The sequence below is a fragment of the Balearica regulorum genome, chromosome 2 (assembly GCF_011004875.1).
Source record: "Balearica regulorum gibbericeps isolate bBalReg1 chromosome 2, bBalReg1.pri, whole genome shotgun sequence".
Classification (NCBI taxonomy): Eukaryota; Metazoa; Chordata; class Aves; order Gruiformes; family Gruidae; genus Balearica; species Balearica regulorum.
In genome coordinates, this window is record NC_046185.1 from 4,902,883 (window position 1) to 4,925,700 (window position 22,818).

Sequence of the window (22,818 nt, forward strand, 5' to 3'; positions counted from 1 at the left end):
CAGGTCCAGAATGTCAGTTGGGAACTAATACCACACAGTGTGTGACTGAATCTGAGCTTAGAATGATGGCACAAAACGCACAGTAACACTCACCTGTAAGGTGACGACACCCAATCCCAGGAAGTTACTTGAGACGGCATCCACATCCAGAGGGAGGGCTTCTGGTCACAGACCCACTGCTCCGAGGAGAAGCACTCAAAGGGGGTCTCTGGCAGGGGCAACATTTGTACCCTGGGTTGGATCTGAGCTGTGGTCATCTCTTGGTCGTGGTCACATATGGCTCCCGTTGGTGGCGGGATCTCCTAGGTGGACTTATTGACTGAGGTGGTCTCTGGGGTACATTGCTGGGGGTTCTCTGCGTACATGTCTGGCAGCACACTTGCTTCCCACCAAACTAGCCACCACGTCCCCCCACCCGTGGGGAGGAGGGGGGCTGCTCCTGCCACGGTGTGTTAGATGAGTTCCCTGGTAAGTAAGTACATTCTGAAGGCAGGTTCCCAGCTAAATGCGTGAAGGAGGCCTCTCTTTCTTCTCCTGAAAGTTTTTAGACAACAAACTTAGCACAAATTTTAACCTAGCCTTTTTTTTTAGCAAGAGAAGTTAAATAGTATTAAAAAAATGGAAGTTAGTTAAGCAAACTTGCGTAGTCCTTTCTAGTACTTGAGTTATGTGATTGTAGAGAGAAGTCAGAGCAAAAGCTTCCATGAAAATGTTTTTAAAACAAAATAATTTCTTTTGAGAGCAAGAGTGCTGTCAGCTACTTAGTGCCTCTTGCAGATCTCTGTTCTAGGAATAATCTTAGTATTACACAGTATAAAACCAAAACTACCTTCCTTAATCTGACTGTGTATGGTATCTGTCTGCCTTGGCTATCAAATAGCTGCAGAAATGCAATGCTAAAGTTCTCTTCTGAGTCTGACCCTTAACTTGGGCTAAAAAAGCAGCATTGTCTTTAGCTGTGAAGTGTTACATCCCGAATTAGTCTCAGGTTTTTGCTTTTTGCTTAACTTTGAAACCATGGAGGAGGTGGATTGTACTGGATGTATTCCATAGTAGTTGTTCTTCTCCATGCTGAATATTGAAGAAAATTCAAGTCTGGAAGATACGGGAAATGCCAATTGAATCCTTTTTTTATAGGAGTCGCGCAAATAGAGGCCAGTCAAAACTTTGGCAACGGATTACCAAGAGGTCAACGGGAAAGGCTCTGCCTCACTTACAAAATATTTTGTATGTTGAGAGAAGGGGACACGCACATTATATTTACTTGTTATTCCTAGGGCTAGCTTTAAGAGATTGCTCACCATCCAGGTGCTTCATTTTCACTATCAGTTTGCACTGACCTGGCTGCGCTTGGAGTGTTGAAAATAGTTGCTGTTGTTTTGCTATGGGGTGAGGAACCCAACATCAATATTATTTAACAGTTAAGAATTGGTCTTTCTGCTTCTCTCCTCCTCTCTCCTCCTTGTCTTTTGAAAGTTCTATAAAAGCCATAGTGATAAAAATCCGTAATCTTAGTTGCAACTAAATTTAAAGCCTCTAGTTACATCTACGCAGCAGATTTAGTGTATTGCAGAGCTGTCCAGCTAGTTGGAAAACAGCCATGCTGCAGGACTGCAGAGCTCTTAGAGCTAATCATGCTAATTTTTGATATGAACTATAAATGTGTGGAAAGGTGGTTTTGATCAATGTTGAATAACCTAAGCTTATGATTCAATCCATGTTAGAGCCCTCTAGAAACACATTTACTGATGGTGATTTCTATTTACTGTTGACATTTCATGGTCTACTAGTTTTTAATCCATTTAATGTGGGGTGCTCATTTCAGATGCAGATTTCTTAATCAAAATACTGTCAAACATTGAAGTGCCACAATGAAATCAGAGTTTAGTTGCACTGTTACTTTTTTCTCCCCCCGCACCTATAAAGCAATAGAAGAGATTTGGCTTGGCAAAAGCTTTTGTTTTCCATTACTCATGTTAAATAGTATTTAATGTCTAGCTGTCCTTTATTTAAGTATGGTATTCTTTATAGTCTTTCTTTTTGTGTGTGTATCCTGTCTTTTAACTAGATACTTGATCTATTATTGATCTGCTTTAAATATTATAATATTTTAATCTATTTTCTTTTAGCCTTTGGAATTCTGGGGTGGTTTTTTTTGACATTTGAAATGCTGTAGTGCAATCTAGAAAGCTCCTTGATGAATTTTTATTTCTTTTGATGAAGCTTAAGAAATAAAAAGCATGTTGGGTTGGAAAGTATTCTATTATAGCAGACTATAAAATCATCATCTAGTATTTTCTATAATAAAAAAACCCAAACAACCAGAATTTATTGTCTTGCTATTCTAATAGATGCACTATTTCCATTTTCATAATTTCCTTATGTTGAAACTAAGTTTCTTCCTAATATATTTAACAGAAGAAAGAATTTTCAAGATCCTTAGGGCAGTGAGGAGGGTGCACAGCAAGCTTACGACCCTGGACTTCAGGAGAGCAGTCTTCGGCCTCTTCAGGGACCTGCTTGGTAGAGTACCATGGGACAAAGCCCTGCAGGGAAGAGGGGCCCAAGACAGCTGGTTAGGATTCGAGGATCACCTTCTCCAAGCTCAGGAGCGATGCATCCCAACCAAGAAGAAGTCAGGCAGAAACACCAAGAGGCCTGCATGGATGACAAGGAGCTCCTGCACAGACTCAAAGACAAAAAGCCTACAGAGGGTGGGAGCAAGGGCAGGTAGCGTGGGAGGAATACAGAGAAATTGTCCAAGCAGCCAGGGATCAGGTTAAGAAAGCAAAAGCCCTGCTAGAATTAAATCTGGTCAGGAACATCAAGGGCAACAAGAAAAGCTTCTATAGGTATGTCAGCAATAAAAGGAAGGCCTCTTCTGGAATGCCATGGGAGACCTGGTTACCTGGGATACGGAGAAGGCTGAGATACTCAATGACTTTTTTGCCTCAGTCTTCACCAGTAAGGGCTCTAGCCACACTGCCCAAGCCTCAGAAGGCAAAGGCAGGGACTGGGAGAAAGAGGAACTGCCCACTGTAGGAGAAGATCGGGTTCGAGATGATCTATGGAACCTGAAGGTGGACAAGTCCATGGGACCTGATGAGATGCATTTGCAGGCCCTGAGGGAACAGGATGTAGTGACAGGACAAGGGTTAATGGTTTTAAACTAAAAGAGAGTAGATTTAGATTAGATATTAGGAAGAAATTCTTGACTGTGAGGGTGGTGAGGCACTGGCACAGGTTGCCCAGAGAGGTTGTGGATGCCCCCTCCCTGGAAATGTTTAAGACCAGGTCGGATGGGGCTTTGGGCAACGTGGTCTAGTGGAGGGTGTCCCTGCCCGTGGCAGGGGGGTTGGAACTAGATGATCTTTGACGTCCCTTCCAACCCAAACCGTTCTGTGATTCTATGAATTTTCTTCCTTTTCACCACTAATGTCTTTAGTTGTCCTTATATACTCTTCTCACTACTTTAAATTTATGTGGTGCTATGTTTTCCTTCCCTCTGTTTACTTAGCAGAGTGAGTTTTTAAAATTTTTTTTTTTTCCTTTCTCCTCTAAGCAAGGTTGTCTTTAATTAACACAACTTTTTATAAATACAAGATTTTGAACTTCTGGGTAGCTAGTGAAATTATTTTGTAATTCCTAATTGTCACTCATTTGAATTCATTTGGACTGGGTCAGGGGCTAGAAAATGTACGTTACTGAAACTTTTCACGTTCAGGAATTAAAATATTTGCCATGTTCTGTTCTATGACCTGTGAAGGGTATAAGCTGTGGTTGAGGAACATTCCTTCCGCAGTCGTGCATTAAGATAAAAAAAGTTATCCACCAGTATTTATATAATAATGATGAATGAGCCAAAGCACTTCTTTCTATATATAAAATAAAATTCTTTATTAGCACTTTATCAAATTTAATGTTTGTTTCCTCAAATAAGTACCATTCACGTATTTTGCTTTAAGTTGCATTCTAATTTGTAACAAAATTCTATCAGAAGTGGTTTCAAAATATGAAATATTCATGAATCTGTCATAGTTTCTCTATATTCCTCAGGCTCACTGTCTGTTATTTTACATTTGATCGTGATGCTGACACTAAGTATCACCAACAGACAATACATGGATGTGATTTATTTCTTGTTCCAAAATACTTTTAGTGTTATCTAGTAACTTCTTATCAGGTGTTTTGTATCAGATAACATGTCTGTGTAGTGTTACTCTTACAGGTTCATTATTTTTCAGCAGTAGCACGTTATCTTGAATGATTGAGGTAATTTTTAAAACAAATTATTTTCTTGTATGCTTGTACTTTATTAGTGGGATATTGATGTAACTGTTCTTTAATGTGCTGAGGACTTGCATTATTTTCACATTCTCAGTAATAGTTTATTATTTTGAAATTAAGTATAATTCTATAACTTTGGCAAGTGAATTAATTCAGTTATATCCCTTAAATGATGCAAAACTATTTTAACAGGTAAAAGATTACTTACCTGCTTTTCAAAGTGAAGACACTTGATTTTAAATTGTTTCTATGACCTTTCCAGCTGAGAAAGGCAGGTTTGTTTCTTAGTGCTCCAGTGCTCTTGTCGTAGTATTTTAAGAACTTCATAAAACATGACAACTTAATCATGTAGTGTAACATTTATAACCTCTTTGGTTTATTATGGAATTATCAAAGAATTCCAGTGAGATAAGTTTTGCTGTGGGAGGTGGATGGGGGGAAGAAGGGAGTTAATCTTTGAACAAGTTGGGGTTTTCTGGCATTCTTGCACTCGGCCTCTTAATTGGTTTTAGAAGTCTCCTAGGGTTTTCACTAGACTCTGTTGTTTATGTCTTGGTACATGCCTACTATATCTTTAAGTATCTTGTAAAAATTTACTGCTGGAGAGTTTTGTGAACATTTTATGTCATTCTTTCTTGTCTGCGTCAGTGTGGTGGGATGCCTCTAGCAATTAGCAAAAATTGTAGTTTTATTCGATAGGATTTTTTTTTTACGTGAAAACTGAATTTTAAAAAAGTCAGAGATTTAATCCATGAGTGATTGTAAGGGGGAGATTCTTGTCTGTTCATGATGTTCTTAAAAGCAGAAATACTTCAAGCTTAATAGACTGTAGCAAAATAGCTATGATACTGAATGGTGCCTTTATTCACCTTTTGTTTTTCCTTTCCTCACTCCTTCCTGACTCTAAGTAACTAGGAGTTTTACAGACTTTTATGATGCTGCTTCTTTTACTGACTATCCACTAATTCGTTGCTTATTCTTATTCTCAATGTTTAGTCTTTAATTTCCCATCAGGATTGGAAGGCCAGTGATTTCCCTGCATGATATTGTTGGGATTTGTGTCTAACAGGGATGTAGTCTAATAAATAAATCATTTTCTTCTAATTGTTTTCTGGTCATGCAGCAAACCCACTGAAATATCTGGGACATTTCCTTCCTTCCCCCCTTCCTTCCCCCCTTCCTTCCCCCCTTCCTTCCCCCCTTCCTTCCCCCCTTCCTTCCCCCCTTCCTTCCCCCCTTCCTTCCCCCCTTCCTTCCCCCCTTCCTTCCCCCCTTCCTTCCCCCCTTCCTTCCCCCCTTCCTTCCCCAACTCTGTGCATTTTAAGTGTTTTAAAATCGGTTTTATTCATGTTGGAGAAGTTCTTTATTTGTAGTATATAGCCCAATGGATGTTTGTCTGGCTTCTAGTTTGGGTTTAGGTTAAATATTTGGTTGCTTTCTGCAGTGGACTTGTGGTATATTTGTTGTTCAGTCTGCACTTAACTTGGAAATTAATACCTGGATTTCAAATCACTGATCTGGGTAGTTTTGGTTTTGTTGGTTTCTACAGAAGATGTTTTTCCTTTGGTATTTGTTTTCTGAGAGCTTTCTGAAACTACCTTTAGTTTCCTTGGGTTGGTATTACTGTCGTTTGTACTGTAAGTGTTTACTTTGCATTTTCCATTTCAGGTGTTTTAAACAGTACCTACTCAGAGTGTCATTTAGTACTTATCAGTTCATTTTTAACAGAAACATCTATAAAAATATCTTTACTCAACAGATCTGTGAAGCTCTTGAACCTCCCAACCAGTCTCCGACCTCACAAAATGAAAAGTCTACTTGGTCAGAATGTGGCAACCAAAAGCCCCTTCATATATTCTCCAATTATTGCGCACAGTCGTGGGGAGGAAAGAAATAAGAAAATAGGTAAGAATATTTTGCAGTATTTTTGTGTTGTTTTGTTAAATTAGAAAATCTTTCTTGGTCAAGGAAAGGAAACTTGAACATTATTTTCTTGTATTTGAAATAATCAGCTTTTTAGCCTGAATTTCTGAAGAAGCAAAGCTTTGTTCTCTGTGGGACAGTTTCAAATTTAAGAGGAATAAAGTCTCATAGATGATAAAATTGATTTTCAGAGGAAATAAACTAGTTTTATTTCCTTCTCCAACAAAAGAGAAATCAGACTTAGTTCTGACACATGCTGTTCGGCAGCAGCCAGCTTAGCCAGTTATCAGGTGTGGTGCCCTGAGTTAGATGCACTGTTGGGGCTTTCCCTTTTCTAAAAAGGGTAGCATCACGAAAATGAAAAAAATCAGATGAATGAACTGCAGGTTCTTGGCCAAAAGATGCAAATCCATAGGAAACTGGACTGTGGTAGTTCATCACCCCTGGAAATTTTTTTAAATTTATTTTTGATTAATAATGTTAGGCGATTAGGATTTTAAAATTGGTTTTCAGTTTATCTCTTTCAGGAGAAAAAAAATGCATCAAGTTGATATCATATTATGATTTAACTTAAACTCAGAATGATTAACTGTCTGCTTAGTCGTAAAGACAGTTCAGCAAAAATGAGAAAATCCTTATAAACAGTGTTTAGAATACTACAGTCATTTTCTGCTAGAGGATTATTTCATTTATTATAAAGCTCTTCAGTGTAGTAATTGTGCCATTGAAAACATTACATGGCTTGTTTCAAGTCCTGGATCAAGTTACAAATATTAGTAGTCCTTTTTGTTGCTTTTGTGCATATCATATGCATGATAATTGTTAACATAAGCATTAGTGTCAGCACAAAAAGGACTTGTGTGACTATGGAATAGAACTGATTGTAAAAATTTGAATACAGAAATTTGCAGAATGGTGTTTATCTTAATTTCGCGCCTTCTGTTACTGTTTTTAGTAAAAAATCACCAAAAAAAAAGTAGAAAAGCAGTACTTTGAAATGTCATCAAGGTTTGATAGATTTTCTGTATCATGCTTTGCATTGTAAAATACTACACATTTAGGAAGTAGCTACAAATAAGTCTTCAAATAACAAAGGAACGAGTTAGGGCAGAAACTTTTGAGTAGGACAAGCCTATGCGCTCCTCCTGAACTTCATTTTCTGTTCCCTGCTCTCCACCCCTTTCAAGTATGAATGCATATGAGAGAGATTGTGTCCGTTTCTGGGCTCCCCAGTTCAAGCAAGACAGGGAACTACTGGAGAGAGTCCAGCGGAGGGCTACGAGGATGATGAAGGGACTGGAGCATCTCTCTGATGAGGAAAGGCTGAGTCTGTTTAGCCTGGAGAAGAGAAGACTGAGAGGGGATCTCATCAACACTTAACAAATATCTAAAGGGTGGGTGTCAAGAGGATGGGGCCAGACTCTTCTCAGTGGTGCCCAGTGACAGGACAAGGGGCAATGGGCACAAACTGGAACACAGGAAGTTCCATCTCAATGTAAGGAAAAACTTCTTTACTGTGAAGGTGACAGAACACTGGAACAGGCTGCCCAGTGAGGTTGTGGAGTCTCCTTCTCTGGAGAGATTCAAAACCCACCTGGATGCGATCCTGTGCAACCTGCTCTAGGTGATCCTGCTCTAGCAGAAGGGTTGGACTAGATGATCTCCAGAGCTCCCTTCCAACCCTTACCAATCTGTGCCTCTGTGGAAATGTTTTCCAGTTCCTGTAATTTCTGATTCTCTTGTTAGTGGTAGTGTGTTTGTATTTAACAGGTTGCCCAGAGAGGTTGTGGCAGCCCCGTCCTTGGAAGTGTTCAAGGCTAGGTTGGATGGGGCTTTGGGCAACATGGTCTAGTGGAGGGTGTCTCTGCTCATGGCAGGGGGTTGGAACTAGATGATCTGTGAAGTTCCTTCCAACCCAAACTGTTCAGTGATTCTGTTGTAGTGTATTGCATTGCTCTCTGGGACCCCTCCTTTCTTGTCCCTCTCCTCTTTTCTGACAGTCCTCTTTCATCTACTTTTAAAATTAACTTTTTCCAGCAGCGTAGAAACCATTTGGCTTGTTCATCTGGATTGTGCCTGGCCTGCAGAGCCAGTACTTGGAGAATCTCTCTGTAACGTTTCTTCATTCTAACATGTGGGGCTGCAGGCTTTTTCCACGCAATCTTCTAGGTTAGATGTTGGGCTTAAGCCGCCTGTGCTGTGGACCCCTGATTAAGATGATATCCCTCACCTTGAGAAGAACATGCACATTTTCTAATTTGTTTTATGATGATATGTGTCAATGATTTATTGAAAATACAGGAGGAATTAGGAAATACACAGAGGTACAGATTATTATCTGGCAGTTTGGATGGACATGGTTTAGTGCTACTTTGCTGCAGCACTACTTTGATTTCAAAACAAAAAGGATAAGAAATTAAAGGACAAGAAATACAAATTAAGTAAAAGATAAGAAATTTTAAAAATGTAGATCTGTGGGAACATCTATAAGTGCTTTCTCATGAAAGAAATATTTCTTTGGAAAATGGCTTATGTTATTTCTCTTAATTTGCTTAAAAATTGATTCACAATTAAATTTTCAACATTTAATCTCTTAGGACTACCTTGTCGTGTTTTTTTCATTTAAATAGAACCCTATTGGTAATCTTGTCAAACAGTTGCATTACGCAGTATTCATGTTCCTTGATGGATACAGAAGCAACCAGCATTTTTCAAACAGTTCAAGTTAGGATTTGTTTATATGCCGTGTGTACCATAGGAGTTTTAAATTATACAGGGCAGTTTTTCCTTTTAGGTTTTTATTTAGCCTAAGGAGATGTCTGAACTGCTTGTGATCTTGTAAAGCATTTGTCTTTTGAAGTATATACACAGTGCATTCACTTTTAAAAGCCTTTAATGTTTCATTCAAAGTTTCACAAACAAAAGAAGGTACAAACCAAACCCATGTAATTCCTTTGCAAGAAGTTGAGAAATTTAAGAAACTTTGAAATTAATGGGAATATTTTAATGACATGTATTTAATTAAAAACAAGGACAATAACAAGTGAACTCTGTTTTTCTTACATAGAAATATGTAAGCCATATTTTGGTTAAATTATTGTTACAGCAAAGGAAATCAAGCACTACTGACAAACGAAAGGCAAACAAAACCCTTTAGAAAGTCTTGAGGAAATGTTTTCAGCTTTCAGCTTGATAAGATCTTCTGATTGGAAACAATAAATGGGATAATTATATTCTGGTTAAATTGCTTTAATAGCATGCTAGTCATAAGTATGCTACTGATTTTTGACATAAAGTGGTGGGGTTTTTTGTTTTAAAGTGCTGATAGTCCAAAGCAGCAAGAATGGTTCCATTAGTAAATCTGGCAACTAATGCCATATTTATGTTAGATGATATAAATATAACTCTTTACCTAGGACTATATAACCTGATTTTACCTTTCCTGTCAAAAACTTTTCCTCCAAGGAAGCAATTCTGTAGTATTGCCCTGATGTCTTTTACACAGGGTAGCTAGATCTTCTTAAATGCAAACCAGAAGCAGTTGGTGAGATCTCCAGAAGTGGGTGTGTTGGTGGTGGTAGGCACTAGTCATGTTTTTCTGAGGGAATGAGAAGATGATATACATATATATACACACACACACACATATATATATATTCCTCCCCTCCCTTCTTCCCTCTCTGCAAATAAATCGTAGAATCATAGAACGGCCGAGGTTGGAGGGACCTTGAAAGATCATTTGGTCCAACCTTTCAGGGGGAAGAGAGCCTAGATAAGATCATCGAGCACCCTGTCCAATTGCATCTTGAAAAGCTCCAATGATGCGGACTCCACCATGTCCTTGGGGAGGTTGTTCCAGTGAATGATTGTTCTCACTGTAAGAAATTTCTTTCTTATATTGTGATGAAACTTCTCCTGGTGCAACTTGTACCTAATTGCCCCATGCCTTCTCCAGATGGCTCCTTGTGAAGAGAGAAGCTCTCTCCTCTTTGTAGCTGCCCTTTAAGGACTGGAATACTGTGATAAGACCACCCCTGAGCCTTCTCTTCTCCCTGGAGAAGAGACCTAACTTCTTCCTCATGAGAAAGCCTCTCCAGCCCCTTGATCGTCTTCACGGCATTCTTTTGGATCCTCTCCAGTCTGTCCACATCTTTCTTGAATTGTGGGGACCAGAACTGGACACAGTACTGCAGGTGTGGCCTGACAAGGGCTGAGTAGAGCGGGATGATCACATCTCTGTCTCTGCCAGCAATGCCCCTGCGGATGCAGCCCAGGATCCGATTTGCCTTTGTTTCTGCAGCAGCGCACTGCAGACTCCTGTTCAGCTTGTTGTCCACCAGGACCCCCAGGTCCCTTTCAGCAAAGTTGCTCCCCAGCCATACAGAGATCCTGGCCTGTACTGGGCTCTTTGGTTATGTCATCCCAGGTGCAGGATGTTGCACTTGTCACAACTTTGGAGACTACCTGCCCCAAGTTCGTTAGTTTAAGCACAATTCACTAAGCCAATCTGCTAGCCAATCTGTCTCTTCTTGATAGGTGGATCCTATACCTCCCCAATAGGCTGTATTTGTGAATGCCATCCCATGATCATAGAAACCTAAGCCCTAGCGACACCACCAGGTTGTGATCTGCATGATGCATCTTCTGCCTGCACCCCTATCTCTGGCAAGACAAAGATCACTTGGGCACCTGTACCCTTGTTCCCGCAGGACTCTGAAGTCCTGCTTGATCTTGCCCAGGTTTTGCTTTCTTGTGTCATTGCTGCCCACATGGAAAAGAAGTAGGCAACAGCAGTCTGTGCTTTTAATTAGTTATGGCAGTCATCTCTCTGACATCCCAGATCTTGGCTGCTGGCAAGCAGCAAACCTCCCTTGACTGTATACCAGGCGGGCAGATAGGTGCCTCTCAACAGTCACACATTACTAGCACGCGCTGCGCCCTTTTGCAGCTTTTAGTCTGTGCTGCTGGTGCGGCTTCTCCCTGTGAATTTTGCTCATGGATTTTGTCTGCTGCTAAGGTTTCCTATCTGTTGCTGGTCGGTACCTAAAAGGAAGGGGACCGCAATGATACCCTGTTCCTGTGGGTCACCAGAGGCCATGGCGCTTCCTGTTCCAAGGTGCTGTCAGTTCGCTGTTGAAGCTCTTTGTTCGGCAGCCCTTGGAGGTCAGCGCCACAGGGCCCTAGTACTTCTTCTTGCTAAGTCTTGTTCACCCTCCCTGAGACAGCATAGCTGTCTAACTACCTTCCTCCTGCAGCTCCTCCACCCCCTGCCTGAGTGAGCCCACCAGAGCACACCTTGCACAGGTGGAGCTCCCCCCCTCCTCCAGCCAGAAGGCAGGGGCACAGTCTTTGCAGCCCTCCGCCTGTCCAGCAGCTGCTCGGACAGCAAGCTCTGGGTGGCTGCCTCCACTCAGCCCAGCCTGCCTGGCAGGGTAGCCGATTCCTGTCCGCTGCAGAGCCACAGCCCTGGTCTCTACCACCATGCTCCTGCCAACCTCGCAGCACTGCCTAATCAGCCCTTCGAATCCCCTGGAGACCTCAAGGTGCTGGGAGGGCTTGCACAGCACCAGCTAGCTGGGGTGACCGTGGGGGCAGCAGCCTGAGCCTGCGAGGAAGCAGAAGAAGCAGCAGCAGCCCTTCCTGGGCTGGGCCCGCTCCCTCAGGCGCCGCTGCCTGTTGGTGGCGCTCCCGGGGGCTGCCGCTCCCCGAGGGCCGGTACGTGCGGCTGCCCGCGCTTCGGGCCGCCCGCGGGGACAGCCGCCGTTTCCCGCCCCTCTCCTCTGGTGAGACCTGCTGCCCTGCGGGCCGGTCCCTCTCCACACACAGCCCAAGGGTGCGGTGGGCCCAGAAACCCCCTCAGACACCCGGCGGGGACCTCGCAAGCCTCACATTGCTCTCAGCACTCGGGTGTTGCTGCCTGTGCTGCCGCCGTCGGCTTCCCGCGGCTTCAGCACTACTGTAAGGAGGCAGTTCCGGGAGTGTTCCACCCTGAGGAAGGGATCAAATCTGTAAAAATGTACCAGTGTAGGCTTTTTTTTTTTTAAGAAAAGCCAGATTAAAGCATCAGACAAATTAAGAGTTTCCCTTTGTTTAGAGATACTTAGATTAAATCGAGAGTTTCCAACATGTTTTTCTGGTACCTTGACTTTTTAAGAATCACTTTATGTGGTTGCACTGAAAGCATTTTCAGAAAAGGCATTCCAATTTTGTGGTAGTTTTTGTAATGTGGAAGTTAATTTAGAAGGACTGAAGTGCCTGCTTTGGCTACTACAAGTGCTCTGTACAATGCCTCTTCAGAGGAATAACATTCTTTTGGGGACTGCAGAATACATAAGACATTGTGGACCTAATAAGCCATTAAATTAAAAGAAATTTACAGAACATCTCATACAATTGTGCTTTTGAATGTTTTGTTTTAATCAACAGTGTTACTTTTCAGGTTTCATAGTAATATAACCTGTTCATATCTCTGAATGTATGTTTTTAATTTCCACTAGCATTAATTGGAGTTAAACATTTGCGTCAAGTACATCTCCCTTGAGCTCTTTAATATTGCTTGCAAAATGTAATCAGATAGTAAATGATTGTGAAGGTACAATTAGAGTACTGGTGTTTTCAACTGTAAATTACAGTCTCAATAATCCTGGGGTTTTTTTACCATAGACTTTCTAATATCATAGTAAAAAAGTGTTAGTAACATATGTAAAAATTATTGAGTAAACTTGTAAAAGTTAATTCATGTATGTTATAGATTAGCTTATAGTAATTTATTTAATAAATATAGTTAAACCACCTTTTGTTTATTTAGACTGCAGGTCCTCAGCTTGTATGGAGAATCTTGTCACATTCAGTTTTAAGTCTGGTCAGGATCTTGTGGGCTGAAAAGATTATGAAGTGCTGATGTAAAATATTCTTTCTGCATTGAACAGTTCCTCAGAACTTGCGTCTCTGCTTCTGACCTCACTTCCATAAACAACTCTCCTCCTAAATTGAAAAAAAAAACAACAAAATTTTGAAGTTGGCAGGGTGATGTTTAAAGTTGAACCTCTGTCACTTAGAGCGATATATAAACTGAAAGTACATCTTATTCCTGACCTAGTTTTGTTCATTGTCTTTCCTAAGTGTTTCCACAAGTTACTAAATAATTTGCATTATTGCTTAAGTCTCCATTTTGTGAACCTCCGAAAAATCAGTACCTGTAGATCCTAGTGTCATCTTCCCCTCTCACAGCGTCTCCCAAACTACTTACTGATTCCCAAAGAAAATTAGTGGGAGGAAACTAAGGTGGTATCTTGCTGGTGAGCCATTGTTTCCTTCTTAAAAGAATGATCTTTATTTATTCTGTATCATCAGCTGTGTCTATATGAAGATTTGTTTCCATTATTTTAATTGCCTTCTTCCTGTTGTGTTCATTCCTTATCTGATTGGTTTTTATCTGAGTTTTAATTATCCAAGGCGATGTGTACTCTGTACCTAACTCCAAGTATGTAAACCTTTAAGTGTTTAACAACGAGGATGTGTTTAAGTATTGTTTTGAATTGATGCCTGAGTTAATTTTGCCAATGTAATGTCAGCACGCTGCATTTTTTGGAGCGCTATTACTGTATTAATGAATGTTTCCAGTCCTTTAACCCATCGCTTTGCCTGGGATTTACAGCTTGTGTCCCACATGTGCTTGAATAGGCCTTGGACTGTGAAGATTACACTGAGATGTTAATTTAGAAAATAAAGATAATATAGCAGTCTGACAGCTAGCTGATGCTACTTTTTTATAACACTGTGATTAAGTAATTCTTGCATTAATTCTATAATCATTTCATGTAGATTTCCAGTGGGTCCAGGGAGATGTATGTGAAGTTCAGTTGATGGTGTACAACCCTATGCCTTTTGAACTCCGAGTAGAAAACATGGTATGTATCTTCCTAAATCTCCCCTTGTTATTATTTTTTCTGAAAAACTTCTCAGTTGAACTTTCAAATATGATTTTCTATAAATCAAATAGTTAAAAAAATAATTTAAGCCAATATAACCTCAATTTAACAGTGCATTTTCTCATATTTGTTGGTAATGAGGTACTGAAATGAAAATCTCTGCCATTCAGAGTGTTTAAATGCTTTACTGTTACTGACCCATAAATCAACTCTGTACCTTTCTGCATTGACTAGAACTCATGCTACATAATTTACATATACTGGTTTTCAAGTAATAATTATATCCCGAAACCTAATAATTAGTGTATACTTACTACTGTAATTTAAAAATCTGCATTCATCCTAGCTTTTCAAATTCCCATTTTGACCACATTTTTAAAAATCTGAGGAATTGAAATAGTTAGTTCTGAGAAGCTTTGGTTTTTAATAGAAGCTTCAGCTCATGGATCCGCTGTTCCCAAGGATATATGTTATTGGAAAGCACTGTAAGCTAAAATGAGGGAGAAAAAAGGGCTAAAATACCAGAGAAGCATGGAAGGTTAGAAAGCTCAAGCCCAAACTGTCTACTACTTCAGTTGACTGTATGATATTAATTTTGTTGACTGCTTGCAGTGTATCCTGAAGCAAAGTAAATTGGAGGTTTTTTCCCTCTTTATGCCAACTAACGTTTTGAATTTTTTTTTAAAATTATTATCCTTTTAAAGGTTAAAAGTCCTCTAGCTACCAAACCAACTTAATCTCCACTCAGTCCTAATCCAGTGTTGTCCTTTATGTTAAATATTTTTACATTTAATATTGCTTTAATAACTAAATCCCATCTCTTAGAGCCCATTATTCAGTTAGGCTAAGTGAATCAGCGTATATTTATTTACTCAGAATTTTTGTCTGTTTTTTATTGATAGGTCTACTGCAGTGGCTAGTCAAACAATTTGACTTAAATTACTTGTAATATGCTACATATAATAAAGTGTTTTTCCACAGGAAACGAACATGCCCAAAGATTGTGCTTATAACATAATAAAATTCATTCCTGGAAGCTAATGCACTGGTTTCTTCAGCGGCATTTTATCTAACCCTCACAGAAGTATTCCAGATTATTAGGAATAAATAGAAACAGTAATTGTAAAGCTGTGTGTGAGAAAGGACTCTATAGGAATTTACTTAAGAACATTTTGATTTATAGTCTATTTTGCATTGTGTAAGTAGTGATGTAATTATATATTTAAAAAACTGGGTTTAGATAATTTCTTAATGAGGAAATTTCTTATGAGTGCTTACATACACTTAAGAACTCAGAATACAGTTATTTGCATAGATATGCACTCCATCCATTCCCTGAGCAAATTAATTGTAGCAGCTTGAATACTTCTTTTTACTCTTAGAGTGATAAAGTTCCATCTTTGATTTGATACTGAATTTCAGTTTCATTGGTAAGCATAAGAGGAAGCAGGCATGCAAACTAGATACAAATAATTGAAGTGATTAATGTAATTCTTTAGTCAGTGGTCCATAGAGTGCTTTGAGAAATTCTGCTGTGCACTAATGTCATCACATTGGTAAAAATTAGTTGATTTTCCTTGATTTATCTGTGGTATCAAGAATGTAGCCAACAGGTTGGGGAGAGTAATTATTCCCTTCAATTTGGCATTTGAGAGACAATGTCTTTAGAACCAAGGCCAGTTTGGAGCTCCCCGTACAATAGAAATATTGTCATACTAGTATCAGTCCAGCAGTATTTCTGAGATGATTGGCAGGCTGGAGCATATGACAGATGAGGACAGGTTCAAAGAGCTGCATCTGTTCAGTTTGTAAAAGAGAAGAATACAGGGGTAATTCCTATTGCTTTCCTCGATCCCAAAATGGGAAGGTGCAGAGAAAACGGAGCTAGACTCTTCCAAGAGGTGCCCAGCGTAAGGGTGAGAGTCAGTTGCAGCAATGGAAAACTTTGCTAATAAAAAATTCCCTTTTTCCAATTGTGAGGATGATCACACACTGGAACAGGTTTCCCAGAGAGAACGTGGGATCTCCATCTTTGGAAATCTTCAAAACTTGAGTGTGTAGGACAGTGAAAAACCTAAACTGCCATCAGAGGTGGCCCTGGTTTGAGCAGTGGGCTGGGTAAGAGGACCTCTAACATTTCCTTCCAGCCTAAATTGTTCTGATTTTCCAGTCTCATCTGTGAGCTTTCTAGAATGTAGGAATAGTTATTCCTTTATCACAAGAATAAACTCTTTTGTTTTTATTTTAATAATTCAAAGTGTTTAATATTTTAAAATGTTTTGTTTTATTATTAACGTGTACTCATGCCTGCAGTCCCCATGCCCCCTTCTTGTCTGATTTCTCATCTCGTATCACACTCTTTCATATTATTTAGCCTTGTAGAATCATTTTCGTAGCAAGAGTATCCTTTTCTCATTTAGTGGCAGTTTCAGCTTCTTTGTCCCACAACGTTTTTCTTTCTGTCTGACTCAGCACCTTACCATTTCAGTGTGACTAATTGTTCAAACTTGTTTCCAATGACTGGCAGTGCTTTGAGTTCTCCATTACTTGATTTTCTTTCTTCTTTACCCTTTTCGTGATTCATCATTCATCAACACATAACTGTCCTGAAATCTATAGTCTTATTCCTTTTTTCTAATTTTCCCTTTCCCTTGTCTTTCAGTTTATGATATATTGTTCTCTTAGCTTACTCATTTCATGTTAAATGAATCCTGGAAGCATCGATCCATACTTTTATCCTGGTACTTTTCCTAATGTGTTTTCCTGTTTGTTGCGGCTGAAAGCTGTGATGGTACACAATTTAGTATTGAGCACAAGTTGTTACGGAGAATGATTCCTCATTGAAAACCTTCTTCAGCTTTTTTCATTATTTGCAGTATTCATGCTGACTACATGTAGTTTAATTGAGGTATGCCTAAGTAAAAGAAATGGAACGTTTAGACTTGACACGAGACTGTGGAGACAAGACTTTGATCAGTGTTGCTCAGATGATAAGCCCGGTACTGTCGGAAAAGTTGATTTTTGTTGTTTTATTTTATTGTTCTCAAAGCTCTTTGCCCATCTTTGTTGTTCTTGCTGTTTATTCTCTGTCATGCATATTCATGATTTGGAACTCTATTTAGATCCCTGTTCTTCATGTGTGTCCCATTTCTGTATTTTCTGTCTTTTTCTATTTCATGTTTTTGTTTTGACCATATAGTTTAAAGGCTAATCCATTCAAAGGTGCAAGAGTGTTTGTAAAACGTTAAACGAAAATGTTTATTCATGGAATACAGAGGTGATTAGGTCCAACAACTGTATTTTAGTCAATAGGATGAAGTAGGAGAGATCATAGGGGTGATCAGAGGAGGTGCTTTAATAAAACTTAGAATTAGCTTTGACTGCAATGGATTAGACAGAATATTTTTGCTATCCTGGTGGTGGAGTCCAAATTAACAGGAGGTCTGATGTTCAGCTGTAAATAAGTGTATATACCACTTTTTTTTTCCAGGAATATTGATTTCTGTATAGACTTGTTCAGGTATGTGAACGATAGACTCTATCTCTCTTGCTAATACTAGGCCTTTTTTCTGTCCAGGAAAAAAAATGACCTTCAGGTTTCAGGCCTTCAAAAAAATCCAAAAAATTCTGGTAAATCTCTGATGGATTTATTTTGTATCTTGGGGCAAATGTTTAAATCATGGTACAGTCTGATGAGATCTACTATTAAAATGCATATGAAGATGCGCTGCAAAGTGTGTTAAGTCCTCGAAGATGTTAACTAATTTTTCCTCTTTGTTTCTTAAGGTTCATATTAAAGGGAAAAAAAAAAAAAAGCTGGGAAATTTTGAGGCAATGTTATTTATTGAGTAAAAGCATTTTTTCTGCACTTACTGTAGAAAATATAATTGTGGTTCTAAGAAGGCTACAATATATACAGAACAGTATAAACTGCATTTAATAAATCAATATTCAGAAACTAAGAAATATTACTGCAAAACATGGAAGTAATGTCATTTATGGTATTTAAAACTCATTATTCAAAAAAAGTCTTTGTTCTATAGTTCTCCTTCTGTTTGGAGCTTGTATTTATTTGAAGACAATTTAAGTGTGGTATTTTGATGAATGAATAAGAATAGCTGTTACACCTTTTTCTTTGGTGAACTTCAAAACTGTATTAATATCCAAGAGCTCTATGTTGATATTTAAAAATAACATCTACAATTTTGATAAATCTTTATGTATAATCAGTCCCATAACTTAGCTTATGATCATTTAAATTGTTTGTGTGAACTGCTCTTTAGTGAGTTCACATCTTTGTGCTGTTTCTGCCGTCTTGAGAGATTATTTACTTACTGATACACTATATTTAATTATAGCTATATAGGGCAAGAATGTACGCAAAAGAGGTGAGGGGGAAGGAGGATAAAAACAGTTGTATTTGGTGTTTTCTAGATCTGCTTAAAATCTTATTAGAAATAGTAGGGAAACTGTCCTTTTAAATAAATATTTGACAGGTTTTGTGTAAAGTATTTGACAACATTGTATAAAGTATGCTCAGCATGAAAACTGACTTTGATGGCAGTGTTACTTTAAAAAGAAGAATGATTGCATTTCAGGATTGTAAGTAAAGGCTACAAAAAAGCAGTTACATACTCATGTTTTTTTAACAGCATCCTCAAATGCTACCATTTACTTATCAGTTGTTTTGTTTCTCTAAAACTAAATCGAGGTTTGAAGTGATTTCAAGACGTGCTCCGATAATAGCATGCATATATTCACTCTAAGACAATTTAAATAGTTTTATAAGAATACAAGGAAATGTAAAATTGTGGGGGTTTTGTTTGTGATTTGTATATTCCCTGGAGGAAACCTTGTATGTGGGTAAACTTTTCCTATAAGATCAGAAAGAGCAATGATTACTAAATAGGATTACTTGAAATAAGGTATAAGACTCAAAGGAAAAGAAATCTAACTATTAGTTTCTTTTTTTTTTTGTCGTGTGTGTGGTTTTTGTGGGGTTTTTTGTTTGGTTTGTTTTGTTTCATATGTTTAGGTAAAGGATATGACAGTACTTCAGCCTTGATTTGATTGTCACTGTTAAACTAAAATTTTTTTAGGCACCAGAGGGCGATGTTGGGCAAATATTGCTGAATTCTGGTATCCAGCAAATAGCAATATTGAAAATGTCTTTCAGGCATTCTAGATATGTTATTGTCTTTTAAAACTTATTTGTATGGGTTAAGTTTTAAGGGTAAGTATCTTGATTTCAGTTTATGTCTGGAACGCCGAAGCCTAGTTGAGGTTTATATTGGGATTTTTTCCATTTCTATGAGTTTTTATGTTTTCTTAGTATCTTTACTTTTAAAACCCTGAAGTTTGAACTGAATTGTAAAACTCTCATAATGAGAGAAATGAATGCTGTGTTCTCCTTCGTGTGATCATACACTTGAGGCTCTTTTATTTCTAGTCCAGGCATAATATGTGCTTAGTGCAGGTGTTCTGGCATTTCCATTGTGTTTGTTCTCGAGAAAAGCTCTTCGTTTTCATGGTTTGTGTTGTTAGAGAGTAGACTGAGAATGCATTCTTAATGCATTATAAGAAAAATAGTGTGCTGAGTACTTATTTTGCTTTAGCAGTTATCTGTGATCAACATGCTGTGTTTGTGATCAGCATGATCCACGGGTGTCATTTTGATGTAATTTCAGGGGCTAGGGAACAATGTACACTGGATATAGCATTGTCTTTTTTTTTTCTTCTCTTCTCTACTGTTATTAAATAATTTTAATACTACCAATTTCTCTTACTAGTAACTCTTCATTCTTGTCCATAAGCACCTGCATATTTTGGGTGATCGTACTCCAGATGCATTTGCAGGCCTTTTTGTCTGTTGCTATCTCTATTTAACTTGATTTTTTTGCCTGCATTTTGTCTGCTGTTAACATACTCAGTGTAAATCCTTTGGCGAGGAAGATATCTCTGACAGCTGGGTTGTGATCATTGCTTCTCCTGAACCTTGACCATTAGCCTTTAAAAATATTACCATTGATTTATTTAATTTTTCTCGGTTCGTTACCCTATTTTTTTCCCCACACAGTTGTGATCTTTAGTTTCTTCAGGGTTATTTGGCTCTGGTCCATTCCAGACCTCATTTTCCTGCAATGAAGGAACTCATTGGTGTCATAGATCAAAACTCTCGCTGGGCTGTGAGGTTTTGACTGACAACTTTGGGGTCGTATGGCAGCCTGTATATGTGCTACTTTAGATGCATTTCTCAGGGCTGTGCTGGTTTATGCCCCCCTTTGAGGTTATTTTTCATTATAGAAACCTAAAAGGCTTTCGGGGAAATGTCTTTCCATGCACCCCCTCCATCCAGCCTGAGAGTGGAGGATGCCTAACTGCTGGGATGGGGGACTAACTCATATTAAGTAAAAGCACCAGCATGGTTATACTGCACAGAGTGAAATGAATGTATAATTGTATGTCCTGACATCCAGCTTGATTAAAAATGTGAAGCAGAGGAGTAAGAATATGCTAGAAAGCTGTATTTACTCATTGCTTCCCTCTCCCCCTTGCCCAAAGGAAAACTGGGCTAATTAGGATCATGTCTTGATGAGGGGCTTCCTATATTTCAGAAAAATGACTTGACTGTGGTTTTGCAGTGGTGGTGTCATTTCTTACTGTTTTGTGTATGTTTATAGGCATTTGGTATTCTGACTAATTTGGGGAGTTAGCTAGGAATGGAAAAATAATGACGTGTATTAATTGTTACAAGGTAAATTCAGTGTCTTATTAGGAGAAAGTTCATACTGGAAAGGCTTTCCAGTTTAACCAACTGCATTAAGTTACCTAATCCTCTCTTAAAGACTACCGCTGAGGGAATTCCAAAACTCCCTAGATTAACCATTCCCAGCATGTTAATGTGGAGTTGGCTCTGCTTCAGAGTAGGGAGATGGGTTAGATAATATTTAGGGGTCCCTGTCAGTTCTGTTTCCTTACATTTGCTATAGCTGATACTAAACAAGACATCAATGGGTCTTTTTTTGTCATTGATTTTTTTAGGACTTTAAATCCTTGGATGAAAGTATTTAGTTGAGGTGACTCCTGAATGATTCAATTATATTTCAGTATTTGGCCAAATGATAGTTCAGTGCTTTCAGGGCTGAAATAATCTTACAAAGCTGTCTGTACCTGTTTTAAAAGTGAGTTTTGGAGTGTGTATGGGGTTACCTTTTGTTTTAGTTCTAAGATTTGCTTAAGTCAAAGCAAAAGCAGAATGATTATTGTGAGGACTGTGAGGCTAAGTCAGTATTAAAGCGTGAATGTTCATTCCATTTCTGTGGGGTGAATCCCACGGGAAGGATTCATGTTCAGTCACATGCAAACCATAATTTTGCATGGTATGTAAAGTTAGTTTGTATTGGCTGGTTATTGCAATACTTATTTTGATCTCCTTATTCTGAAATACTGCAAGGAATATTTCACCGAGTACAAACAAGGCCTGTTTAAGCTCCCAGCTACACAAACATACTCATTTGAAAAGTAGTGACCAAGCTCGCGTTTACGCAGTGGAATCTGAAAGTGTCAGTGCTCTGATACACTGGGTGGTAAATATATAGGAAGACAGAATTAGTTTTTACTTACTTTTTTGTGAATTGTTTCTGACAGCTGAAGTCTCCATGTGAAACTTGGGGAAAACTAAAATTCAGTAGAACTGAGGGTTTGACACAGCATTTTCTTAGAACTCAAATGCAATGATGAAATTTGAATTTTGTGCAATATTAGAAGATAGAGTTCTCTAACGCACCTTTCCACAAAGCAAGAATAGCTTTGGTTGAATTGGGTGTTGTCTCAACAGTGTGAAGTCTACAAAGAAGCAATTGCTAGAACGAAGGTTTTTCTTTTTAAACTTTTGGGTATATTATAATCTTGATGACTTCAGATCTTCAGTAGAAGAGAAACCTGACAAACCTGCTCAGTTTGCTTTCTTAAGCTTCTGGTGTGTTTAGGACTTTGTTGTTAAAAATCTTAGATGCAAACCATTTATTTAGTGGTCATGTAGCATGTACGTAAAAGACAGTTGTTTGTTAATTTTCCAGAAGGCACACTGCCTTCTGAGGAGGGAAGAAATTCTGATAATGGCTTTTAATTTAGTTCAGTTTTTGCTTGCTGGTGGGTTGATTTCGGTTAATATCTAGGAATTGCTTGAAGAAGACTTGCTGGTGGTTAGTCCCAATGCAAATCAGGCCATTAAAGCTTAATGTACAGGACAGGTCAAGTTTCAGTTGTTGGCTGGGTAATTCTGATGCTGCCATTTGTGTTTCTTTAAGTACTTGTTATACAAGTATCAATTTTCCGAATTTCTAATCGAGGATTAGAAACATAAGAGGGCTAGTCTGCCTTTTACAGCTGACATGAGCATTAGAGGTGCATGATTCAAAACCCAGTTGAATTAAAAACTAGACAATCATAGAGGTTTTCAAAGGAAAACCATGATGATGTTCTGGCACTGTGCGGATAACATTGGTGCTTCTTAAACTCCTTGTTCAATCTTCAGTCTCTTTATGGTTTTCTGTGGTTCAAACCATGAGTTTTTTTCATCTGTGTTTACACAAATAGTATCTACCTCTTTCATAGAGTTTTGGGTTCCTGTGAAGCATCCTCATGGAGCTGAGGTTTAATCCAGTTTTACTGCATT

At 38.7% G+C, this 22,818-nt stretch overlaps 1 protein-coding gene across 5 annotated transcripts in view; it reads left to right on the forward strand.

Annotated features, from left to right (window-relative positions):
- TRAPPC9 (trafficking protein particle complex subunit 9) overlaps window positions 1–22,818 on the forward strand; it is a 530,046-nt gene that overhangs the window by 52,652 nt on the left and 454,576 nt on the right. For all 5 annotated transcript variants that reach the window (XM_075743254.1, XM_075743256.1, XM_075743257.1 and 2 more), the window contains 2 exons: window positions 6,047–6,192; window positions 14,035–14,120. In XM_075743254.1, coding sequence (XP_075599369.1) covers window positions 6,047–6,192; window positions 14,035–14,120 — 232 coding nt within the window. The remainder of the gene's footprint in view (window positions 1–6,046; window positions 6,193–14,034; window positions 14,121–22,818) is intronic.